Source organism: Tauraco erythrolophus, chromosome 5 (assembly GCF_009769465.1).
Source record: "Tauraco erythrolophus isolate bTauEry1 chromosome 5, bTauEry1.pri, whole genome shotgun sequence".
Taxonomy (NCBI): domain Eukaryota; kingdom Metazoa; phylum Chordata; class Aves; order Musophagiformes; family Musophagidae; genus Tauraco; species Tauraco erythrolophus.
The window spans coordinates 48,004,167-48,028,532 of record NC_141469.1 but is presented as its reverse complement, the minus strand read 5'-3'; the positions used below and the strand labels follow the sequence as shown (position 1 = coordinate 48,028,532).

At 40.9% G+C, this 24,366-nt stretch overlaps 1 protein-coding gene across 3 annotated transcripts in view; it reads right to left on the bottom strand.

Annotated features, from left to right (window-relative positions):
- Nucleotides 1-5,537: 5,537 nt before the first annotated feature.
- LIMCH1 (LIM and calponin homology domains 1) overlaps nt 5,538-24,366 on the bottom strand; it is a 187,776-nt gene continuing 168,947 nt past the window's right edge. For 2 of the 3 annotated variants that reach the window (XM_086611391.1, XM_086611393.1), the window contains 14 exons: nt 24,062-24,234; nt 23,290-23,395; nt 22,127-22,201; nt 21,389-21,417; nt 20,276-20,359; nt 18,601-18,693; nt 17,536-17,640; nt 16,041-16,174; nt 15,121-15,242; nt 13,147-13,270; nt 11,623-11,709; nt 9,150-9,258; nt 8,116-8,218; nt 5,538-5,563 (listed from right to left, as the gene is read on the bottom strand). In XM_086611391.1, coding sequence (XP_086467517.1) covers nt 5,538-5,563; nt 8,116-8,218; nt 9,150-9,258; nt 11,623-11,709; nt 13,147-13,270; nt 15,121-15,242; nt 16,041-16,174; nt 17,536-17,640; nt 18,601-18,693; nt 20,276-20,359; nt 21,389-21,417; nt 22,127-22,201; nt 23,290-23,395; nt 24,062-24,234 — 1,370 coding nt within the window. The remainder of the gene's footprint in view (nt 5,564-8,115; nt 8,219-9,149; nt 9,259-11,622; nt 11,710-13,146; nt 13,271-15,120; nt 15,243-16,040; nt 16,175-17,535; nt 17,641-18,600; nt 18,694-20,275; nt 20,360-21,388; nt 21,418-22,126; nt 22,202-23,289; nt 23,396-24,061; nt 24,235-24,366) is intronic. The other variant, XM_086611392.1, reaches the window with a different exon arrangement.

The following is a 24,366-nucleotide window of genomic DNA, read 5'->3' as shown; positions in this document are numbered from 1 at the left end:
TAAAACCTCATATGCTTTGGGGAGGAGAGCTTCAACAACTACTCTGGCAGAGCATGGGGTGTCCAGTAAGGTCTACAGAGCAGCAGCTACAGCCTTGCAGAGGGCTAAACATTGCTCTTGCATGTTTGACTCATGCTATATTTTCTAACAAAGACAAACAAGAAAACAGATCCCCTCCACCAAAACAGCAACCCCACGCCCTATCGTGAGAAGAGTCACAGTCCACTCTGTACTTTCTAGCTCTGATTTGGGCTCTTACTGCTTGCAAAACTTGAGTGGCTTCCAGTTTAGTCATTTCCCCTTATCAGGGAACTCAGATGAAATTACATTCCTACCGGAGGCTTTTAGAGGTATATAGGAGTCCTGTTTGCCTTTTCAAGAGATGTATTTTTCCGGCATCTTTTCTTTTTTTTTTTTTTTCTAACCAAGTGGTGGTCATCTGTTCACTTCCAGTGTCCACAACCCCTTCTGATTTTCTCTTCAGATGTGTCTCTGAAAATGAGCATTTTGTCTTCTCGTTCCCCAGTTACTCAACCTCTTGTCAGGAGAGCAGAGACAAGGTAGGAGAAAAGTGGGGCGAGCCCCCTCTCCGTAAAGTTTATTGAGTAAGTACTTAACCAGCTTCCCATTACCAGGAAGGGGATTCATCTGAGACCAAATCTTCACTAAATTGGGCAGCAAGAACTGTACCTAAAGCTGATTTTCTAAACAAAGTGGTAGCTGCCTGCTTTTAACTATCCCCTAGAAGAGTTGTCTGGGTAAGGATCAATACTCACAAGATGAGCAAGCTACTGCTGTTTATTACCTGTGCCTAGAGCCTCCAACAACTACCAGCGCTGGGCTGCGTTTGCTGATGATCTCTGCATCAAAACACTTGCTAAAGAGAGAAAACAAAGAGCAAAACAAAGGGTGTCAGCTGGACCTCGCAGCAAGGGCACAGAGGAGGAAATGGAGCCCTCATCCCGCATGGATGCAGTCGGGGAAAGGGGAGGGCCGGAGGCATTGCACCCAGACAGGGTGCAGAAGAGGCACAGAGCTCTCCTGGGCACACATCCCCCTTTGCATGGAGTATCCTCTGCCCCAATGTCAGAGCCTCAGCTGTAACAGCCCCCTCCTCTCCCACACCATCTCCTACTTCTTCCATGTGCCCCCAGCTTCATCCTGCTGCTCAGCAAGCCATCGTCCTCTCCCAAGGCATGCCAAGGCCCTGTGAGCAGGGTGGTCTCCCTGGGGACCTTCCTGGCAGCCTTTGCTGCCTGCAGATGAAAGTGCTTGGTGGGGTGAGCAGGTGACACAACTACCCTTTTGTAAGGCTTGCAGAATTATCTTGGCATTAAATCAGAGCTGGTGGAGCACAGCCCCATCTGTGCCCTGTTAGGATCACAAACGACTCTGTGCAGGTCAGAGCTGCCAGGTCACATTCACCAGAAAATAATTTATTTAAAAAAAAATCATATCAGGATTTCCACCATTTTACTTGGCTCGCAAAGGTCACCATCACTAAAACCCTGCTCGTCTGGGTACCCAGCAACGCTGGTGCAGAGCTGCTGAAGCAGAAACAGCCGCGTAACTGCCTCCAAATCCAGCCTCAGAGCAACCTGCCGCGGCAGCGAGCTTTCCTGCGGGCACGGCACCCGCGCTCGCCGCGGAGAACCCCACCCAGCGTACCTCTGCCACCGCAGAACAACCCTGGCCCTCTGTCCGCAGACTTTACATGCAGAAATAACGTAAGACCACTACCGGCTCCATTAAGGCACTGGGATACAAAAAAAAAGAATCTGCTTTCAAAAAATTAAATTGTCAGTACTTCCCCATGACTCATCTAACAGCCGAGATGTGCTTCTGGCACAAAACCAAACCCGTCATCCATTGAAGACCCAATTAAAAAGAAAAAAAACCCTGCAGTTATTAGTTTAAAAATTTGTGTAAACTTTCTGCTGGTTACTGGTGAAGCCACACACTTGTTGAGACTCAAGAATTAGCGAGATACCTTGGCACAGGCATAAGTAAGCACCAAGTCAAGGATCTTTGCTACGTAGAAATGGAATTAACCAAGCACATATTCAGCTTTGCAATACATAAAGTGCTTTATTGAGTCAAAGTCTGAACCACAGTCCACTGACATGAACGAAAGATCTTCTGAGGACTTTGGGTTCGACTCACAGAAAGCCATCTGCTCAGCTTTTAACACGATAGGCACACAAGCTTTTGTAAATACTCTGCTACAGCTTACAGTAGCAATCCACAGGGAGTTGTCCCATCTCAGGTACCTGTCTTTTTCATTGTCCCATCTTGTATACTAAGTTTTGTGGAATATAGCTTGGCTCAGCCTACGTCAGTCAAGCAGAAGCGTTTATCAACAGGATGTACACACTCTGCGATGCAGTTTCACAGAGACACCACATGCAACAGAAGTTAGTTGTAATAAGTAAAATCAACACCACCAAAGGTAATCAACATTTTATTTATAAACATACATTTACTATAAAAGCTGCTGCGTTTTAGACAAGTTTTCCTGATCTCCAGAGGCATTTTAGAATAAATAAAGGAAAGATTAGCGTAATTGGTATTCAACATTAGCCCCAGCTAGGACAGCAATCCTTGCCCTTGAATGGATGTGCAGATAAGGATGGTCCCCTTCTGGTTCACCAACCTTTCGGACATTCACCGAGAACTACAGATGTACTGCATCAATAACACTACTTAGCAAGAGTAAGGAAAAAATACACCATGGAAAACAGGGTTGTGAAATACAGATGGGTTATGACACCTGTTCAGGTTCTCTGCAGTAGTAAGAGGCTAAATAAATTCTGAAACATCTAAAACCCATTACATACATTGTACTCACTTAGCAATAATAAATCGCTTTTTTGCAACAAATACATTTACAATGTAGTTCAATTGTAGTAAAGCGTTATTCTTCTCTGTGCTTAAAATTCCTGATAAGAAATGTATCATATTTATGTGTTTAAACTGGGAAAAAAAAAAAAGGAAAAAAAAAAAAGGTCATAGCCTGAATGAATTCACCATGTAAGACTCCAAAGGAAATATAAAATCAAACATAAGCCATTGGGAAGTACAATTTAGTTAACTGCTGAAAATTATTCTGTGCTGGTGAATAGATGTTCATGGGAGGGGGGGGGAATTGTCATCTGAGAACGCTGCTTCATTTCGCTTTACATACAATCAAGTTCGCTAAAACATGCATATACGAAACTAACCAATAGACACTGGGATCAATTTCTAAGCAGCTTCAGAGACCCAGTGGCGTGTCTGCAGTGCGCTGCATGCCCCCAGCTCGCCCCTCGCCCATGCACGTTAGTCCCAGCCATGCTTCTATGCCCTTTGGGCACTCACCCCTACGAGGATGAGAAGCAGATCTAACTTCCGTGACAACCAACCCTTTTATACACTTGAGGACCGATTTGCACATCTAAATTCTATCACATGGGTGAAGCAGTGTTACTCATACCAAATAGATGCACAAGCATGCACGGTCTCATTTAAAAATTAGGCCCAGACATCATATATTCACATATCCTTAATGCAGCACATGGAATTACACAGATGTACAAAGTTGGTTATAAAATCTGCTTTTGAATTTCCATGTTATGCATTATTTGCAGGAAAACGTTATGATGGCCACATGCAAAGTGTAAGCATCCTGGTTATCAAAACCCTTTAACAGTAAATCATGCAGATGGTTAATCAAAATATTGGACATCACTGTTATTTCCAAAACATTTTTCTCATCTTTTTTTTCTTTTTTTTAAATATTCCCCAGGTGAAGTCCACGAAGGACTTTAGCTTTTTGGATTTATTGCATCCATAAGTCATCAGTGACCGTGTGCAACAGCTTTGCATTTTCTAAGGCACAATTTTAAGGAAGTAACATGTAACTTTCCAGCAGACAGCCACAACGTCCTCCAATGACAACACTGTACATGGGTTTTCAATGACATGCAGTTTTGCATGGGTATGCAACTCACATGCAAGCAACTGTCTAGTGTTTAAAAATAGTTGCTAGCTATAGAACAACTCAAAATTATTGCTTCCCTAATAACCACTTCATTTCCATCTACCAACACATCACATGACAATGGATGTGCACATACATAAAATAAATCTCTATTAATTTAGTTTTATCATGGCTTTAAGGCAGAATAAGCAGATTTTTTTTCCCCTCCATTTTAAGTTGCATCGTGAACTGCTAAAATGGGATATTTCAAATAACTGTTTATCAAACAGTGCTAGGATATTGTACACTTATAGCACATCACCTAAGCTTATCTGTGTGTTGCTGATAATGTGATGCAGCTCCGACCGCTGTTTCAATCTCACTTTAGTAAGGAGCACATGCTTGATCAAAAAGCACAAAGGAAAACTGGCCCACACAGAGGCAAGGTAAAGGTTTTTTGCATACCACTGCCAGCCTCCTCCCTGCCCTCCTTCCGCACTCCCGGGCTTCGCTGACTTTATTGGTGTGACGTGTGGAGGAACACAGGTTCAAGGCTGCTTAATTCCCTGCTCTGGAGGGCATCCAAACCACACACGTTTCTCCGCATGAGATTTCAACCAACTGTAACGTCTGCAAATGAGCAGATCTCAAACCAGCTCAGACCATCAATGGGCAAATTACACGCCAAAGAGAAAAGCTTCACCCTACCATCGAACCCCAGCTTGGAGACTCACAGTTCAGCTGTGTCCACCCACTCGGCCACCTCTCCCCCACATCACCTTTCATCAAGCTTAATAACAACATGGACTGCTGAACTTAATACGCAGGATTGCTCTTAATGGGAATCTTGCCATCGTTAATGGTATACAGTCTTTAGGTTTAATGAAGAAATCTTTATTTGAGAGAATATTAAGCTATAGTCATGAACATTACTTGAGGTACACAAACAAACAAAAAATCCTATCACTAAAGGTGCAATAATTTATTTGTAGAACTCCTACCCTCCACTGAAGGTAATATAAACACAAAAGGCTTCAGAATTACATGATGTATTATCAAACTAGTCTCTGTGTAAAAAAAGTTATCAGTTATAACAGAGAAGTTGTGCTGTGATGTTTAGTTTTTTCAAATGAACTGATTAGATACTATCTTAAAATTACTTCTCAGCTCAAGTTGGCATATTCTATAAAGGTTCTGTAAACTTAAACTTCTTAATTTCTAGAAATATTAAAACAAAACGGTTTTATTGCATGTTTATTTTCTTATTACTTTCAAAAGAACAAGGTAACAGAATGGAAATCATAAACATACCTGAAAGGCGGGATTTTTTTTTTTTTAACAGTACTTAGGCTTTGCCTTCCCAAACATGGTCATACATATTTTGCAAATTTCTTAAGGAAGAGAAAACCCAACACATTGCATTTTAAAGGAGCAGGTGTAGTGTTTTTATGAGTTTTTCAAAATGAAATGAGAGCCATGATGTCCATGGATTCAAGCTCTTACAAGTGATTGTCTGGAGGCAGCCGATACATACGAGAAGAGAGTTCCTCCTTGAAAGCTATTAGGACTGAAAGTCATGTCACAATGTAGTTGGCTGTCCAGCAGCTGGGTAAAACAAAACCAAACCAAGCCATCAGTTGACAAATTTTAACAAACATACACAGGCTTTTCCTCATACGATGTCTACAATTAAAAAAACTACATCTCGAAATATATGTAATTTGTACCCTGCATTTCTTTCTTCCTGCAAAGCTGGGGCACTAACTGCAAAGAAGGATTCAGCATAACTTGAGTGGAAATACATTTTCCATGCCATAGGGACAAATGCACTTTTATTTCATTTTACTCCCAAAGTACTTGTGGGCATATTGACTTTCAGGCTCTGCAGTGTGGCAAAATAGTAAAGCAAAGGACTGATGAGTCATCTTTAGCTGCGCCTGGTTTGTGTTATGTGGTAATACAGAGACCTTGTGTTATTTGGCCATACAGGGAATCTCATTAATTTACTTTCTGCCTTTGACTTCAGCACTCACAAACCAGTAACTATTCCCCATGTTGGACATCAAATACTGAGTTCTAATGACTATCATTGTGAGGTTTTGTTGTAGAGAAATAAACTACCAATAAAACCCTGTTCACTTTTATTTGAAAAATAGAAATATTTTGGATCCTGGACCACTACATAATCTGTAATGCTTTTCTTTCTTAAGGTTTTTTATAATTTACTTTGAAACAGCATCATCTACAGTTTCAAACAAGTTTCTGGCAGCCAAAATATCTCATTGAGATGTCCCTAAGCATCTCAAAACAATACTGATTAATTCTGGGTTGATCAGAGACTGTCAGCTGTGTGCACTGCTGCGCAGGTTTAGATGCAGGGGCAGGAAGGCACAAGCTGTGCAAACAGGCAATTGATTTTATATTTAGCATCAGACTTCCCAGAACCGAAAGGCAAAACACTAACATTGCACCAGTTTGTTCTTCATTTCAGATACGGAGTCCATAAAATTTTAGTTAAAAATGAACAACTAACCACAGCTGCAGTTTTAAATCAGTCCCTTTGAAACTGTCAGCAAGAGCCTGTGTAACTTAAATTCCACCAACCCATATTTTGGGGTTTCACATGAGGAGCGGACACAGCAGGAAGAGGCAATTTGTAGGAAAAAACCCAAACCCTTGCTATTATTATTCTTCAGGAACCATACATTTCCACAAAACCTGGTTTCTGTTGTGCTAGGTATGTACAAATGCAAAACCTTACAGCACAAAACACTGCGCACAGCTCTGCACCGCACTTTCTAGCATCACTGCTGTAGAAATGATGACGGAGGGGGTGATTTCTACAGCATATAAGCTGATAAATAATTTATTTGAGCCTTCATCTGTCATAGAATGGTTTGGGTTGAAAGGGATCTTAAAAGATCATCTAGCCTTAAGGGACCTCAATTTTTGCTTAAACAAAAAGAAGAAAAGGAAGATATGACTTTCGTCACCTTCGTCTCTTTTTTTTTTGTGTGTAAAGAGAGATGTGCAAACGTGCATTTTAAGGGTCAGGACCTCATGAGGAAGATTTATAGTATCAAGCCTGAAGAGGAAAAGCCATCTCTAAATGTGTTAGGTTAAATAAATAATAATAAAAAGTTGCTAACATTTCTTAGCAAAATTAAAAAAAAAATAATCACCCAACAGTTATACAATAGCACCCTCTAGCTCTGCTGAGGGGGAAACATCTCTCTTCTGAAATATCAGAGAAAAAAAAATAAATCTATTCTTCCACTGATAAAAGTAGGTAGATATTTTTCCTACTCCTGGATTTCTACAGTCACTGCTTTTGAGAGAAAGGAAGAGAAAAAGTAAGTGAAAAGAACTCTATCTCCACTTATTCGTTCGGACCATAGGCAGTGAATGTACTGAACAGTAACATGTAACAGGAAGGAAACAAGTACTCCCATGGTCTTTTTTCTGTGTCTTACTCTTTTCCACCAAGTAGAAAGAAAGCATGAGCACTGCCCATCTCATATCACTAGTGACATCAGGGTGAAGCTGAAATGCTGTAGCAATTTGGTATCAGTCACAGAAATCCAGGATTAGGAAGAATGTCCAAGTGACCTATTCTAAGGCAGAAAAATGCATCAAGATTTTTCTGACATGCAGTTGTCTGGCTCATTCTTCAAAACTTGCAGCAAGCAACAGTTTAGCACATCTGGGGATTCCACCACAAGGATTAATTATGATAAGTTATAGAATGTTCCTAATATTTTCTTTGACCATTTTCTCTGCAAACAGAGGCCTGGAGAGATAAAAAGTGGGAAATTCTCCAAATGATGGCAAAGGTCCTAGACCTAGTGGAGTTATCTACGTTGTCTCATGTGATGTGACAGATCCAAACCTTCAAGACATGCAATACGTGTGCACAGAATAGGAGTTTATATTTATGCACAGAAACAGACTTTAAGTCTAATACTGCTAAGAAGAGATCCTCTGGGCAAGATTTAATGGGCTTAGAAATCTTTTTTGATACAAGAGGATGATTAAAATGGCACGGGAAGGGTCCCCTTCTTATAGCACAGGCATGCCTGAGTGGCAAAGCCAGGAGGAGACAAACCCATCAGTTAAAATCATGGTAAAGGTATTGTTAGACAGGATTTGGTACTTACTTCTAGATCGGATATAACAATCGTTGCAGTTAAGAAGACCGTTTCTAATCCTGACATCTGTCCCACTTGCTGCATCTCCCAGCTGTCCCTTGCAAATGCCACACTGTCAATTGAAGAACAGAGAAAGTAAGAAAGACCATGCCTTACTTTCTGTCACAACTCTCTCCAAATTTTGACTTTCGTTTCAGTAGTTCTTGTAACAGTGAGAAACTCCCAGAACCCAGCCCATGTTCCTGGGGAGAACTGCAAATCAGGGAAAGGTTTTTTTAGAGCCAACAGTATTTAGGACTGGATTTCAGCAGTCTCCACTTAGACAGAAGTGAAGTCTAGTGATTTTAAGGGACATTCGATTCTAAAGTTGCGTTCTGGAGTCAGCCCATTTGTGACAGACAAAGCTTAGAGAGGCCAGAGGTTTAGTTCGGGTAAATGTCTAAAACCAAAAAGGGCTTCATGAATGTCTAATACCAACTGGGCAAGAGATAATGGAAATGGATACTTTCTGAGTTCTCTAGAAAACAATATCTTGAGTAATTTCCAGACTGAAACACTCGAGAACAGACAAGAAGTATTTCTGCCGAGAGCTCTGGTGAAAGCCAGAATACATCTTCCATTCCATAGTCAAAGCTTTCCAAGCATAGGTCAGATCAAAGATGGCTTCAGGACTGACCAGGCTTTTGAAAAAAAAAACAACAACAAAACAAACCACCAACCCACCAAAAAAAACCCCAAACCACAAGTAACTATGCTATACTTAAACAACAATGAGTACAACTGGGAAATTACATGATGCTTTCCTCTGTAAGTGAGGAAGCTATGTTTGCTTGCTAAATCATAGATTTTAGTCCAATTAACATATCTGACAGCAAAATAACACATTAGCTGCATTACTTCCACTTCTTTACAAGCAAAAAACCACACAAACATGCAAATCCCTTGGTCCTCTCATTTTCAGTTTCACATCTGCAGTCCTCAACATACTCTCTCCTCACACTGTGCGTGAGTTGAGATTTTTCTTAATAAAGCAAGAGACATACCCTGAAGCACTGAATATGGAAATAAAGACCAAGTGTTTCAATGATCATGGCAGCTCCTTTTCCAAGAGGAAGTCCACAGGTAGAGCAAAGCTTCTTTCCGCTGACAGATCTATGAGACAAATGTGACTTTAAGAAAATAGAACAGCAACTGATGCTAAAACGCAGCCAAATGTTGACACAGGTTAATGGAGAGGGATAGGATGGGAGGAAGGAGCGTTGGGGGGTTTCACATAAATACACATTGACCTTTCAACCGTGTTGCTGAATCAGCCTGCACATCTGCCTTGCAGACAAGCAAGCAGAGGACTTAAAATGCTTGAATGCACAGCAGCTCAGAACCATTTCCCTGCCAGTCTGCTGTGCTGGATCAAGGGAGATGCAAGCCCTTAACAGAGGCCTGGATGGCAAGGAACCACACCTGTGGATTACCTGACCTAGTCAATGCCACAGCAATCAAAGCAGATGTTCACATGAGTTACCCAAGTCAGGTTCTGAGCCTGGAAATTTTTCATTTTGTTTGCAAATGGGTTTGCTTACTGCAAATCAGAAGACAGAGAATGCTGCTCTTACACCCAAACAAGCCGTCGAGGTCAACAGTAGCAGCGTATCTGCAGTAGCAGACCAGGCACTTGCTAACTAATTTTAGTCTATGCTGCTGCAGCTAAACGCCTGTTAATGTTACAACTAGTTAGAGGAAACCTGAAATCGGATCTCCATCTGCAATGCAAAAATACTTCAACTCTCTCCTTAAGCTTCAGTCCTATCTAGACCTTTTGAGTAAATCAGCTGTTTGATGACAGCTGGGTGGGGGATCACAGCCCCAGGAAAAAACATTTCATAATGATTTTAATGGCAGTGCAGGTGTACACTTTTTTGTTTCACGCTCTTCCATTCTCATGTGTCTGCCAGCCTGCCAGAACTGATGTTCATTCACTGAGATGAACCTGAGACCAAAAGGGATCTGTTGTCATGTTTTATTTAGCCAGGGCTAAAACCAGGAGAGGAATTTCAGGATACTGTATAAGTTTGAAAAAGATGGTTTGATGAAACTGTACACAGATAAGCAAGTTTACAATATCTTGCTTCGTGTTTTTGGTGTAATGCCATAATAAGCCACCAACAAAGATGGATCTGGACTGCATCATGATAAAAATGTCACTAGAAAAAAAATAAAAGAGAAAAAAGAGACAGAAGCAGCAGAAAGACTCATCATGACCAGAAAACTGTCCTTGCTTCCATCTAATTGCTGTCACTCCTGAGCCCATCATTCTTTATTCCACCACGTCCAGTGACAGCCCAGGCACAACACTGCCTTCTCTTACAGCTTCATTCTCATTATTCCTTTTACAATAACTTCTCCTGTTTCTTCTCCTCCCTTATGACCTTAAGCCTTTCGCTCCCATCCCTCTGCATTGTTTTTGAGTTCATCTTTGTTTTAATTTCTCCAGTATCAGAGTTATCATAAGGACAAACTGAAAGGTTGAATCAAAGAATAAAGGGCTTTGTTTTTTTTTTTTTTTAAGAGAAGTTTTCTAATGTTTTAGTGGAACAACGAATTACATCCCATTCATTATTTCAAAAACTAAGATTTATTTCATGAAAAGGTCTTGGAAAAAGGTCTCAGATCAGGATATAACTACTAAATAATATCAAGAAGCTATCAAGACTAGCTACATGTGGCCAGAAATGATCTGCAGTTCCACCAAAACTGTAGCTACAATTAGCAAAACCAGAAGAAATTGTTCCCATTAAAAATTCCTCATAGTTTCATGCCAATGCAAATGCCATCAGAAGGAGGGCTTTGCTATCAAACATGAAGGAAAATGTTCTTTAAATAGAATAAACACTTGCTATGGCTTCTGTGTTGTATAAGTTCACCATATTTAATATACACATCAGGCTACAGTTAACATTTATTTAGAGTTGGTACACATATCTCATCGAAAGCTGCACAGATCATTGCCTGAGACAATTAAATTTCTAGGAGATCTGCATGAATGTAGGCAAATATGTAAGCTAAATATGTTTCAAATTTGGAAATTAAAGGAAGGATTTTTTAAAAATGAAAATGTTGAAATGTCAGTCAGTGACATCATCTAGAACATACCTTACTCCTCAGCATGTGACTATTCACAATGAGGACAACATCCTTTGGCTCAAGCGCTCTGAATTCACACTTTACTGCTTGCTTTGACTAGGGCTTATGTTATCCCATTTCAATTTCATTAAAATTTCAATGATCAAGCAGAGTCCTACAGGTGCTTTCTGAACTGTGTTATTTTAAAGCATAACAATACTGCTAAAGTAGGGAAGAAATATGGGAGAGGGAGCTACATGTTTATTACGTGGATGGTTATGAACTGCAACATTCAGAAGAATTAACAGTGCATCCACATAATACTAGTACGATTTACACTGTGGCAGTTCACCAGCGACTACAAGGTGTATTCGGTCTGCAAAATTCCTTATTGACCTTTGGTACCTGTTAGGTGACTGACTCAGAGCAGCAGGAGAGCAGGGAGACAATGGCCCGGACCGGAAGTTCTCCTGGTAGCCTGCCCTAAAATACAGGAGAGAAAATGCATTACTACAGCTGAAGAACAAGTGAAAACTAAGGTTTTGTATGGAGAAATTCCAGCTGATGGAATTCAGAATTCCCAGTTCTAAAGATTTTATCTAAGGAAAAAGAGGCATAAATTTGCTGTCCATTGCTATTTTGACACAATGAAAAATACCCCCCCTTTTTTGGTTCAGAGCCTTGATCTGCTTGCTATTGCTCAATCAGGTAACTCGCAAGGTCACCAGCCACGTGCAGACTTCTACCCACCTATCAACCCAACGTAGCTCAGACCATGATGAAGATAAGGCACAACATCTTGTACTCTGTTGCGCAGGGGATGTGCTCAGAAGCACACTGGTAGAGCAGATGTGGGGTTGTTGATGGAGGATCTGTGCCCTTTACTGAGTAAAAATCATAGAATGGTTTTGGTTGGAAGGGACCTTACAAGATCATCCAGTTCCAACCCTCCTTGCCGCGGAACCAGATAATCCAACTGCCCCCAGCACTGAAAAGTGGTTTATTACTATTTGTATCCATTCTACCCCACGAGAATTTGGTGAGAAAAACCATGCATGTTTTTTGTTATCAGAAATCATAGGATTGATTCAACCTCTCACTGCTCAAAGCCGTTTACAGATTAAATAACAATTTTCTCAAACACACGTGAGCAGTCTGTTATGACAATTAGGCAATGAAACCTCAATCTACATTGGTTTTGACTGGATACAAGCTTCATAAAGGTAATGTATTTGCAGGAGACTGTGTGCATATATATGCTAATGAAAACAGATGTTCCTTTCTCATTACATAGGTACACTTTTTGCAAATATTAGGTAAACATATCCCTTCTTTACTGAAAGAACTGGTGTTACTTTTTAGTAGTGTTCACTCGAAAACAAAAGGCAAAGCATCAGACAAGAAAAAAAACCTCACCAAATTTATAGCAGAAAGAAAATATTAATATTTATGTACTTTCTTTTAAAAGCTACAATCCTTAAAGAACAAGAAAGTAGCAATTAATGTGTATTTAGAAGCTGAGGAATGAAGCCCTCAGATACCAACTTCAAAGCGGCAGACTTCACCTGACATTCCCACCCTGATATTTAGCCACTTACTAGCTTTAAATGTTTGTCTTAAATCAAATAAAGCACGTGAACAGTTACGTAGACGAGCGTTTAAAGAGCTAAAGAGAAAGATGACAGAGAATGGCAAGCAGGGGGTGTCCTCTCTTGTGAAAGTAGTTACTGGGGAACTTGTAATGAGAAAAGAAGTGGATCAACATTGGCAGCCTTGGTGGGAGAGCCAGGAATCAAAAGTGTCTGCACACTGCAGGACTGCCCACGAAATTTAACTGATAAAGAACACTGAGTAGAAGTATAAGAACAGAGTGAGCAGGACTTCTCAACGTGTGCAACAACTTTTAATCTATGTTCTCACCTCCTTGTTTCTCCTGCGGAGCTCGGCTGTTGTCCCGTGCCGTGGCCCAGGAGCGGTCTCTGCCGAATGTCCTCTGCACGATGTGGGGACTGCTTTGTCAGCAACTGCTGATTCCAGGAGATGTCTACAATGGGAGGTGGAGAAATCTCAATACTTGTGATAAAATGCTTTTGTCAACACTTATAGCCCAGCATAGCTTGTGGGCACACTATAAAGAAGACAAGAGAGGTACCGTTACTTAAAAATAAGTTCTCAGAAACCTCCCACAATGTCAGAGACAGGCTCTGCTATGCCACAAGACCTCTATGGGACAATGTTCCCCTGCATTACCTTCGCGTACACATGACCTGCCCTGCTGCTAAATCTCAGTTTCTGAAGGGGGAAAGGAAGAGATCAAACAGCTGTCCATGAGTAGCACTTGGGAAAATAAAGTACTTCTGTCCTAAGGAAGGAAGTACTAGAGAGTCAGAAACTTCCTGTGGTGCCTGGGGATCCAAACTTCTTGCTATCAAGAGTTAAGAGGAAGGTGGTGTAGTCACTGCTCTCCATGGTAAACTGATGATACTGATAAACGGATTTCTTCCCAGGTAATTTCCTTCTGTGTTTCAGATGGTCGCACAAGGCTCAGTGTCAGCAGCAGCCTCCCAGCAACGTGCAATGATCTGTGTGCTGCCCAGGAAGCCAACCGTCCCATTTTTGAGATGGAGCGCACTGCCTGGATTCTTCCAGACCAATTTTGTGGCTCACGGGCTGGGGAGAGCCTTACCCTGTCGTGCACCAACCAGCTGGTTTAGAGGAGAAGAAAAACTTCACTGGGGCCTATGAAAGGCCTGTTCCCTATTCTTGGTATCAAGACAAAAAAAAAAAAAAGCCCCAACAAACCTAGTCCTGACTAATTTAAGGACTTAAGGAGAGAGCAAGGATGTGATGTTTTAGGGGGCAAGAAAGGAGCTGTCAGAATATTTCTAGGGGACCAAGTTGATGAAGAGAACCTAGAAAAAACCCGATTTGCAGAAGAAATTAAAAACTGTCAAACCTTTGAAGTTTGCTTAATCACAACTACAAATCCACAAGGATGGATTGCTGGGTAATATCTTCCGCTTTCTTTATATGAGCAACCTTTATCAAAGCACTAAGGATACAATAAAATCGTGCCAGGGAAAGCAAACGTGCTCAGTTTAATAAACTGAATTTGCGTTTGGAGCAAGTAATAACACTGAAACTTTTTCTATCCATAGATGTTACATTTTTTAGAATTATCAATTTTTATGCTAGACTGAAAACAAAAATCTAAAACTCGATTTCTAAATCTACATTTACTCCTACTTACTTACTTTCCACTGTTCACTTGCATTAGATAATGATGCTAGATTAGTGAATTTGCCTTTTTTTTTTAGGGTGACCCTGTTGACAGCAATGCTTCGGGGAAATTCCTTCATTCAAAAAACATCAATACCTATGAGAGCTTCAAAAAAATCTATTAATTTTAAATGTCATCAGACATTTCTAATGACAAAATTGAGACAAGTGTCACGTTAGACTTGGCTTGAAAAGGTTACACATCAGAGGCAGTGATTTTTATTGGATTGAAATGGACATAAAGAATCTAATTGGCTATCAAAACACAAAACAAGTGTTGGAAATATGCTCTCTTTGTCAAGATAAATCCTATACATATGTAAGATTATGTAAAAGATGGAAGATAGCTGTGTTTAATTACTACTGTGAACATTCAGGACTACAAACGAGATTCCTACCTGCATCTGAAACATTCGTTTCTGATGAAAACAAGAGTTTAAATTTCACTTTAACATATTTACCTTTGCTAACAGAATCTGAGAGATCCTAATTTTGGAGATACATGTGTACTGTTAATTTCCAAAATTCTCTGAGTTAGATTTCAAGCCACTGTATACACCTGTGAGCTTTCCATCTAGAAAAGAACACATGCATATGAAGAGTCTTGACTCTCACCCTGAGTCAATGGCAGATTCAGCCTGGCAGGTGAGCTGCGCTCCATCGCTGGCACCTGGTGTTCCTGTTCACCTCCTTTCAAGATACCTGTCTCCGGGTGTCCCGAGAGCACTTTATTTCCACTGCCAATAAAAATAAGTCACATTGCATAAATAATGCCTGGAAAAATGCCACCTAGAATATAACGGCAAAACCAGACTTTTGAATATCAGTTTATTTTTGCAACAAGATTTTTATTATTGTGTCAGCAATAACAAAACAATGAGGATAAACTGTCGCAAATTAGCAAGCCTCCCAATATGCCAAGTTTTCCTACTTGCCTCACAAGCTGCCACTGACATGCACTAAAGATCATTCTGGATTTGTGGAAAATGGCTTCTTTGCCCAAGAAACACCTTTTCTCAGTGTTCTCTATCCAGTGTTCAGCATCATCAGAAGCTTCTCATCTTTGTGAAAGCTGTTATTAGCAGCTGGGTAAAGATCAGGACTTTGAACACCATCTGTTAATTTTGGGTACAGCGCTTCGGAGATAGCCAGGCAATCTCACACAGATTCTGAGTGAAAACAGCTACTGCTCCTTTATTCCTCCAAATGGTTTGTGAAACTTGTACACTTGTGGCACAGTGCAGTGCCACACGGAGATGTCTGAGCTATCTGAGCTCTGATCTGGTTGCTGTGACAGTGTTTCAGCAGAGCCATATGCTGGAAAGTCGAGCCTTCTGATACGCAAAACTAGCACTGCACATCGTCGTACATGCTAAGCCTGCGGCAAGTGAATATTGATTAGGATATATTACACCTATCACCAGGCCACCAGACGCTGATGCTCCAGCATCAATCATGGGCAGATGTGACATCCCAGAAGTCTAAAAACCACAAAGCTCCGCAGGGCTAAGAAATGTTAATGGCTTGATCCATACCTCCTCTTTTCTTGCCAGAGTTCATTTTCCTTGCTTTTCGGAGATGGTATACTGTCCTGCTCCCAGAGCAGTTTTTTCTGCCTTGTAACTTCTTTTTTGCCTTCCTCTGGAGAGCTGTTTGAATCAGTTATGTTCTAGAAAACAGCAGGGGAGGGAACAAGGAGCTTCCCTTGAATTCGACATCAGCACACGCACGAGAAAAGCACAGGTTGCCCCCAGATATATTGTGTTGGCACACCTTATTATCATAAAGAACACCTCACATTATTCAGTGGAATCATTTGACCTTGGTAAGGCTAACTTTGGATTTAACAAAGACTTCAGCTAAAACAATCAACTAATTGTATTAAATTGAGCGTGAAACAAAAAAGTGCAGGACTGACCAATTATGAGATGGTGTTCAGGACGACGAAATAAAACTTACCACTATGTACTTTTGGCAGAAATCCTGGAACGACTTTGAGAGTGTAGACAGTCTCCCATTGGACTTGGGAGGACTGTGTGAGGGACCTCATCTTCTTGACTCTGCCAGGAGGCAGAGCATTACTCACATCTCTGGGTGTTCTCAAATGGCAACACCAGTACTACTTCCAAAACGGTACTGGAGTGGGCCATACCTAACTGGTGGAGCTTGAGCAAGCCAAGGCATGAGATCCTTCACTTCTGAGTGCAGACACTGCCCTGAATGTGGCATAAGCAACTTCACCCAGGAAGTTACTGCTACACAGCTATGTGGAAAAAGGGCCATGGCTGATGCCCCTCCACAGAGATGAGTGATCAGAAGGGGCAAGAAGGGTGAGAGGAGAACCAGATGATACAGTATTCTTAATCCTGGAGCTGAACAGAAAAAGGCAGATGTCTTTGGTGTGGGTGCCTTAGGCAGGAAAAAATTAAGTCTGGGAATCCCACATTTATTCTACTGATCTCACCTAGGGTGTCCTTCTCTGATCTCTGGCAAACACTTATGTAGTTAGATGCCAGATACATCAAGTTAAACATTTTGTGCTGCATAAGCCAAAAGAGAGTAGAGTTTCTACATTCGTTTTGCTGCTTTCTAGGAGGGATGGTGGGAGAGGAAAGGAGGAAAAGTGGGGAGGTAGATTCAATCTCATCTCAGATATGCTTACAGTACTATCTTACACTCCAAATTTTGGATGCAGGGAAATCACTTCAGATTTTGTTGGCATTGAGAAGGCAGCTAAAAGAAACAGGTGACTGTTTTTTCACAGCACCAGTTAAAGAGACGCAACTGCAAAGAGAGGAACTATCGGCCTCTGCTCTAGCCCAAAATAGGATGGGAGCAGTTTGCTTAGGAGTATGGCTCCTCAGATGTAAAAATACACAAGTTACAACGGTCTGACATATCATCAGCTACATGAAGGATCCAGGGAGTACTCTTACTGTCCCCAGACTTTGTTAGCCTTTAGGGAAGAATGAAACTTTGCACCGAAGATAGCTTAGTCTTTATTGCCTTACTAATCCATGAGAAACTCACTGCTGTCTTGTTTCCTTCACTGGTAGAGGAAGAGGAAGAGAGGAGCTCAGCAGAGTTTGAAGAAACAATGAATGGAACTACAGTATCCTCAATTATCTTACGTTCCTAAAAAAAAGAGGATCAGGAGAGAGCAGGAGTTAAAAATACAGAACGTCAACTATGAGCTTAAAAAGTAGAATCATAAAGTTTGGCTACATGCTCACATTTAGATGGCCAGGCAAGAACCTGTGGTAACCAAGAGTAAAGGTAACACTTCAATTTTTAATTTGCCTCAAGGTTTTGCACTCGCTTTCCTTTCACCATTACCATCTTTGTGATGGGACATCCAAAACTGGAAAGAATATTCCACTTGGGATGGTGCCACTGTTTCTCACAACAGCAGCCTATTAAATTCCGTACAAAAATATGGTACATGAGAAACTTCTTCTGAAAGTTGAAAAAAGAATGATTTCTTGTTCAGATGACATGCATGGCTCTCAAGCACAGATGATAAGACATCAGTCTGCATGATGTACAACTAGTCAAACTGAAAACATGAATATTTTCCAATTTCCTGCAATAATGACCCACATACAACACAAGAAAAACACTATCTTCTATACTTTTAATATTCTACAACTGCAAGCTTTGAACATTTCCTGTGATTTTTTCATTTTAAAACAAGGCCAGTTTACAAAACATCTACATGATCAAGCCCAAGGCAGACCACAATTTCATCTGGAGTTCCACCAAGTCCAGGCACCAAGTATATGCCAAAACGCACAAGGCTCTGCCTCTGGAGGGAAGTCTGAGCGTGCCCAGACACAACCATACTGACTCACCCTGACTTGCACAGCAATTAGACACCCCCAACTATGCGGAGGTTCTGAGGATACCTGTCTAAATATTTAAATGTATTTCTTCGGTGCCTATGCTAGTGTTTAGGAGAAATAATCCTCCTGAGAATTCAGCCTTGAGAAGGCTTTTCATTAATTAACCTAGGTATGGGATTTTTTTCGTTACGTAAGTGGGTGCATTTAAATACCTAAAAAGTCAGTAAATAACCTCCTCCTTTGAGTCTCATACCTCCTCGTAGTATCTACGCTCCTCCTCTTCAACTTCTCTCTGGGCCTTTTCCCATTCCTCTTTCAGCTTGTCCTGCTCCTTCTGATACTTCTCCTGTAAGAACATAAAATACAGGTAAATTCAGAGCATTCTGTATTAGAAGTAGTATCTTCACAGTGAAAATGAACCTGCTTTCAGAAATGGGATAAAATAGGAAGATAAAAATTTGAAACATCCCTGAGTGTCAAAAAAAGCATTTATTTTCAGATTCTCCCCACTTGTTTCTAGCACATTTAACATCTTCGAATCACTTGGAACTTTTAACATATCAGAAGTTGTTTAATTTGTCAGGAGTTTAAAAATCTTTGGTCAGAAATGGAATTTCTCAACAATTTCAATAATTCCTTGTTTATTATACAGTATTAAGAGTTCCAAAAAGCTATCGCACACCCCAAAACACTTAGGCATGGATTTTACGTTAAAAACTCAGCAAACTAACATTTAAAGAAGCAGGTTTTGGAGATACTGGTATTAATTTAAGAGAGATGTGAGTACAATTTAATGAATGATGAATACCTGTGCCAGTTTAAAAGATAAATGAATAGCGTGTAAAGGTTTGAAGAAGGTAAGCTTATAATTAGCTAAGTAGATTATTTTCCCTTGATGGAACTATTTCTTGGGAATTGTTTTCACACAGTTTTGCATGAAAAATTACCTCAAAGTGATCTTCAAAATTGTTTGACAGAACTGGTGTGAATATGGGCAAGTATGATGACTTCCATATCTGTTTTACACCAGTTCCAACTTCTGTACAAATTAGGAACCACATCTGCCTAATCCAGAAGAGATGCATTGCTATTGAGAGAACATTCACATATGCCAGAAAAATTATGATGAGAATTTTACACCGTTTTAATAGGAAACAAAAAGAAATAATGTCAAGAAAGCAGTAGAGAGACAAGCAAGTTATTCTCAAAAGAGGAAAGGACTCCATTTTATTATTCTCCATCCTTTGACAGTTGTTTGCTCTTCTGTTACATGGAGGAAAGAAAGAGAGATGTTTTTGTTGCAATCAACTCTAATCACAGTTTCAAAAGACTACTGACCAAGGAGGAAATTAAAGGAAATTTCCAACTAGGACACAAACCTAGACCTTTTACAGCTTACTCTACCACTAGGCAAAAACAGTGGTTGTTTCGAGGGGGTTTTCCCCCCCGACAAAAAACCCCCAAACCCTTCATGCTCAAATTTCATTGGATGTTTTCCAAGAAGAACCTGTAAACAAAGCAGAAGTCCACAAAAATCTGTTAAGACCACTATTTTAAAGAAGAGTTGCATAGGAGTCAGAGTCAGCAAATTATCAGTCTTGAGAAAGAGGCTCCAAGTAATTAAGAGTCTCGCAGTCTGTGCTCAACATACTTTAAATATAGCTGACTATCAACATTTGGTTTAACTCTGCACTGGAATGCAGAACTAAATCCTTTTGGTCTTTCCATGGAGTGGGGAAGGGAGATGTAAGAGTGCCCAAAACACAGAGAACATGTGTGTATGCTCATTTTATCACTCATCTGCCACAGAATTTGCTCAAGCATCCACAGAGGACGTGGAACACATGACACAAAATGCCCAATTTTTGTCCAAAGGGACAATTCAACAGCTGAACCACGTGGTGGAAGACATGTAGTTTCTTTCCTACCTGAAGTAAGCGCTCTTGCTCATGCTGCCACCTTTCCTGGCGCTTTCGCTCTTCTTCTGGATCCCAGGACCAGAAATTGAAACGCTTGTGTGAAGGAAAACCAAGCTATTAGACTTTGACACTATACTTCACAAGGCTACCAGAGAAAGCTGTGCTTCACCTGGCCTACCCCTGGCGATGATGTTAAAATGGGAAGGTGAGAACTAGATAATGGTTCTCTCAGTTAGCAGACAATATTCTTAGCTTCATTGACACTTGGGATTGCCCACAGGTATCCAAATGATAAAATAATCATTTGGTTTGCAAAGAAAGGCTTGGGAAACTTCAACTGGAGGGAAAAAAAAAAAGAAAAAAGATCTGAAAGAAAGCTCTAAGCAGCACTGAACAGAGATACCTGCAGGTACTCAAATTTAAAGAAAATATCTATTTTGCTCCTCTATAATCTGCACAACATGCGAAGCAATTTGCGATTATAAAAAATATTATCTCATTTCATATGGCTGCCAGCACAACAGCCTATAGCCTTGTTTTAAATTTGTATCCATAGTGAAATAAAATCTCAGGCTTCAGTAAGGATCTCATTATATGATACCTTTTCCTGTTTAAAATCCTTATAAAAAAGGGCAATTTTAGACACTTGATGTCATATTCCTTTCCACTAAGAGTTGTATTAGAATCTGACAGGAAGAGAGTCATGTCTATTAGCACGTGACAAATGGAATATGAACTACTCTGCAGTTTAGTGTAGTATTTGTGGAGGAGTTTTTTTTCTTTGTTGGGGAGACAGTAGAATTGTGGTCTTCTAATTTCTATGCATTTACAGTAGAATGGATAACTTGGAGTTTCGTATTACCTTGAGATTGTGAAGCTTTAGCAGTTCCAACAACCCAGTACTGTATAGCCAGCATTCCCTCCAGACAAGAGAAAACGCATAAATTCTAAATTCGGACCATGACTTGATTTGGGTTACATTTTTTTTTCTCTCTCATTTCCAGGAGAAAAAAAATTCTCATTCTGATTTGGGGATGTCACAAGACAGTTTTTGCACAAAAAAATTCACTTTCGCTAAACACTTATCTCTAAATCAAACAATGATGCAAAAAAGGTACTCACATTTGATTTGTCACCACTATCAGAATCAGCTATTAAAAAAGAAAAAAACAGAAAATGGAAAAAATTAAATTTAACACAGCAAAATGTGCTTAGTCTGCAATTAAAGCTACATTGTATCTGTGTAAAAAAGCTTCATGTTAGTTTTGTATTTGCTCCCACAACCAAACGCAAGGACAAACTGCAAGCAAATAAACCAGAAAAACAGACTACTCCCATCACCAACAAAACTAGTTTTTATCTGGGTATAGGGGAGCACAATATTAACTAACATCACGTTCTACTCTACCACTAGCTAATGCCATCTACTTCTGGCCACAGACGTTAGCGGTGTTTGGACACTGAGCGTTACCTACTTTGATCTACTTTTCCCTTCGTGACTCGGTGCGAGGAAGGAAAAAGCACAGCAAAGCTAAAAGGATGGGACTACACTACACTATTCAAGAGCCACAGTTACGAAGAGAACCATTGCCATTTTCTATCCAAATGTCTTCGAAAATTAGGCTGATTTAAAGAAATTAAGGTATTTATAGGCAATTGGGTGCCTGAAACCGGAGGATCACAACCACGTGCAGCCCAACAGCTCTTTGTCAACTGTGCAGCAAGAATAGAGACTTTCTAGGAAAGCGAGAGGTAGAACAAGTGCCCGTGATCACCAGCTTTCGCCCCAGCCCCGCGTCCGAAGACAGCTCCGACTGGAGGCAGCAGAAGGGCTGAAGCTGGTCTTAGCGCCGCATTTACCTGACTGCGAGAAAAACAGTGAGCGCCGCCAGTTGTTGCGAACCCTAAGCGGAACCGCGGCCCCGCGGGGCAGCTCTGCAGGCAACGGCACCGAGACAAAACAAGAAACACAGCGCGGTCAAAAGGCGATGACGGACCCTCGGACCCGAGCCGCTTTGGCCACGAGAGGGATTTTTGGCAACCATCGCTTCGGCCCGTCGCAGCTAGCTCACAACGGGCCTGCAGATCACACGGACTGCCCCTATTTACATGCTACTTTTGTAACCTGGCACCTAACTGCACACGAAAGCTCCGGCACACTACTGCTGGGCAAGGGCAGCCACCCCTTCAAGCCTTTGCATGGTGCCCCCATTCATTCCTACTGCAGACACAGGTTTTAAAGGCTGATGTGACCCTTTCAGCGCTGTACGTGCTGTGAACACTAGAGAGCAGCCAAGTGTTTCAGCATCTCTCAGAAAATAGGCGAGAGACCTACAATCTGTTACTTGATGTTCAGATTGATTCGTGTCTAACAAAAAAAGCCTGTTTGGAGAGCACACCCTCCTCCTCCTTCTATTCCTTTTCAGACAACTGCGTTTTCCATAGTGGATCACCTGCAGTAGTTTCTATCTTGAAAACACTAGGATAATCAGTATATTACCTACACATAAACTAACAACCTAGTAAGTTCTCAGAGGGAAGAAAATTTCAGATGATTTTTCTCTTTCTTTCACAATATCTACGTATATGCTTCTCTAAAATCAATTCACCTATGAAAAGGAGCTGCACACGAGCAGCTGAGGGCAGAATTTAACTCCAGAAGTTTTTATTGCAAGATAAAACCGATTGCTAAGTCATTTTCATCTGTGAACAGGAGTACTAATAAAATATAATACTCACTGATGTAATACGGCTTTTATTGCTAGGTCAGGCAAGTGCAAGACAGGGCTCTCCCTGCCCCTCTCCATTGTGTCACAATTCTGCTGTTGCGTTTAAAGGGAACAGCCAGAAAAGTCCTTTGCATCACAGAAGCCACACTACCAATATCAGTCACATGCAACTAGAAAATAACCATTTTAGGTCTAAAACCCTCCAGGTCATTGATTAGGCACTTCTCCCTAAACACCACACACACTCATATCCAGTTGCTGTCCAGCTGAGTTGTCCAAAAGCTGTTTGCTTACCTTGTAGACCAGAATTCTGCAGAGTAACCTGGCTGGTCTCAGGCAGTTTCTTTAAAAATGGCAACACTACACTCCCCTCTGGTTCCAGGGCTTTTGGTTTCATCACCTGTTCAGATGTTTGGAAGCAGAAAACAGCATTCAAAAATCAGCAGGTACAATCAAAGGTTAACTTAAACTCTTTCTACTTATTTCTGAATCAATATTATCAAAGATGAAGCTTCTGTCTCTAGAATTACAACATGGAGTTGTAATATTGAAGTCCTGGAAATAACCAGTAGCTGTTAGTTGTTGATATTCACACTGTCCGTCACACTAAAGCTGATCTTAACCCAGGACCAACATCTAACTTACCTGACAGAGTAGTGTGGTCACGGCCATTTGTTACCTCTGCCACCACCTGCACTTGTTCAGCACTTCAAGAGGCCGAAGAGGGTAAGCTCCACTCTTCATACCTTCTGGATTCTCTGCCCTCTCAACGTGCGGTGGGACTGGGGTTTGCAGGTTAAGTTCTCATTTCTGCTCTAGCCAGTTTACAGGTTCAAATGCTACAAGCAGACACAGGGGACTTCCTTTGGACGTGGAACTCTCTGATGACCACAGGATTTGGCAACAGAAACCATGCTCCAGGGTCATTCCCTGGCAGATTGTTTTGAATGAACTGCTGACGTGACATTACGTAGAGAAAAATATCAATTTGCACAATAACCATTTCCATGTGAGATCTTTTTTGTTTGTTTGTTTCCTACTCCCTCTCTTTCTTGCCCGTTCATACCTCTAGTGTAGCAGGGAGCTCTGCTTCCTTCTGCTGCTCTGTTTCAGGTTTCTTCACATCTTTCTCACTTGATGCAGCTTCCACTGAAGGGACAGGACTGGGAAGAAATTCTAATCTCTTCACAACAGGGCTGGCACAAGCTGCAGTTGACTTGAATTGCTTTTGATCTGAACCTAATCCACACATATAATAGATAATGTTGCAAGGTTAAGACATTTTTTCAGTTAAAACGTAGACCTATTTCTTACAGTCTGATTTCTTCCTGGATATACTATGAGCCCATTTACTGAATCTTTTGAAAAAAT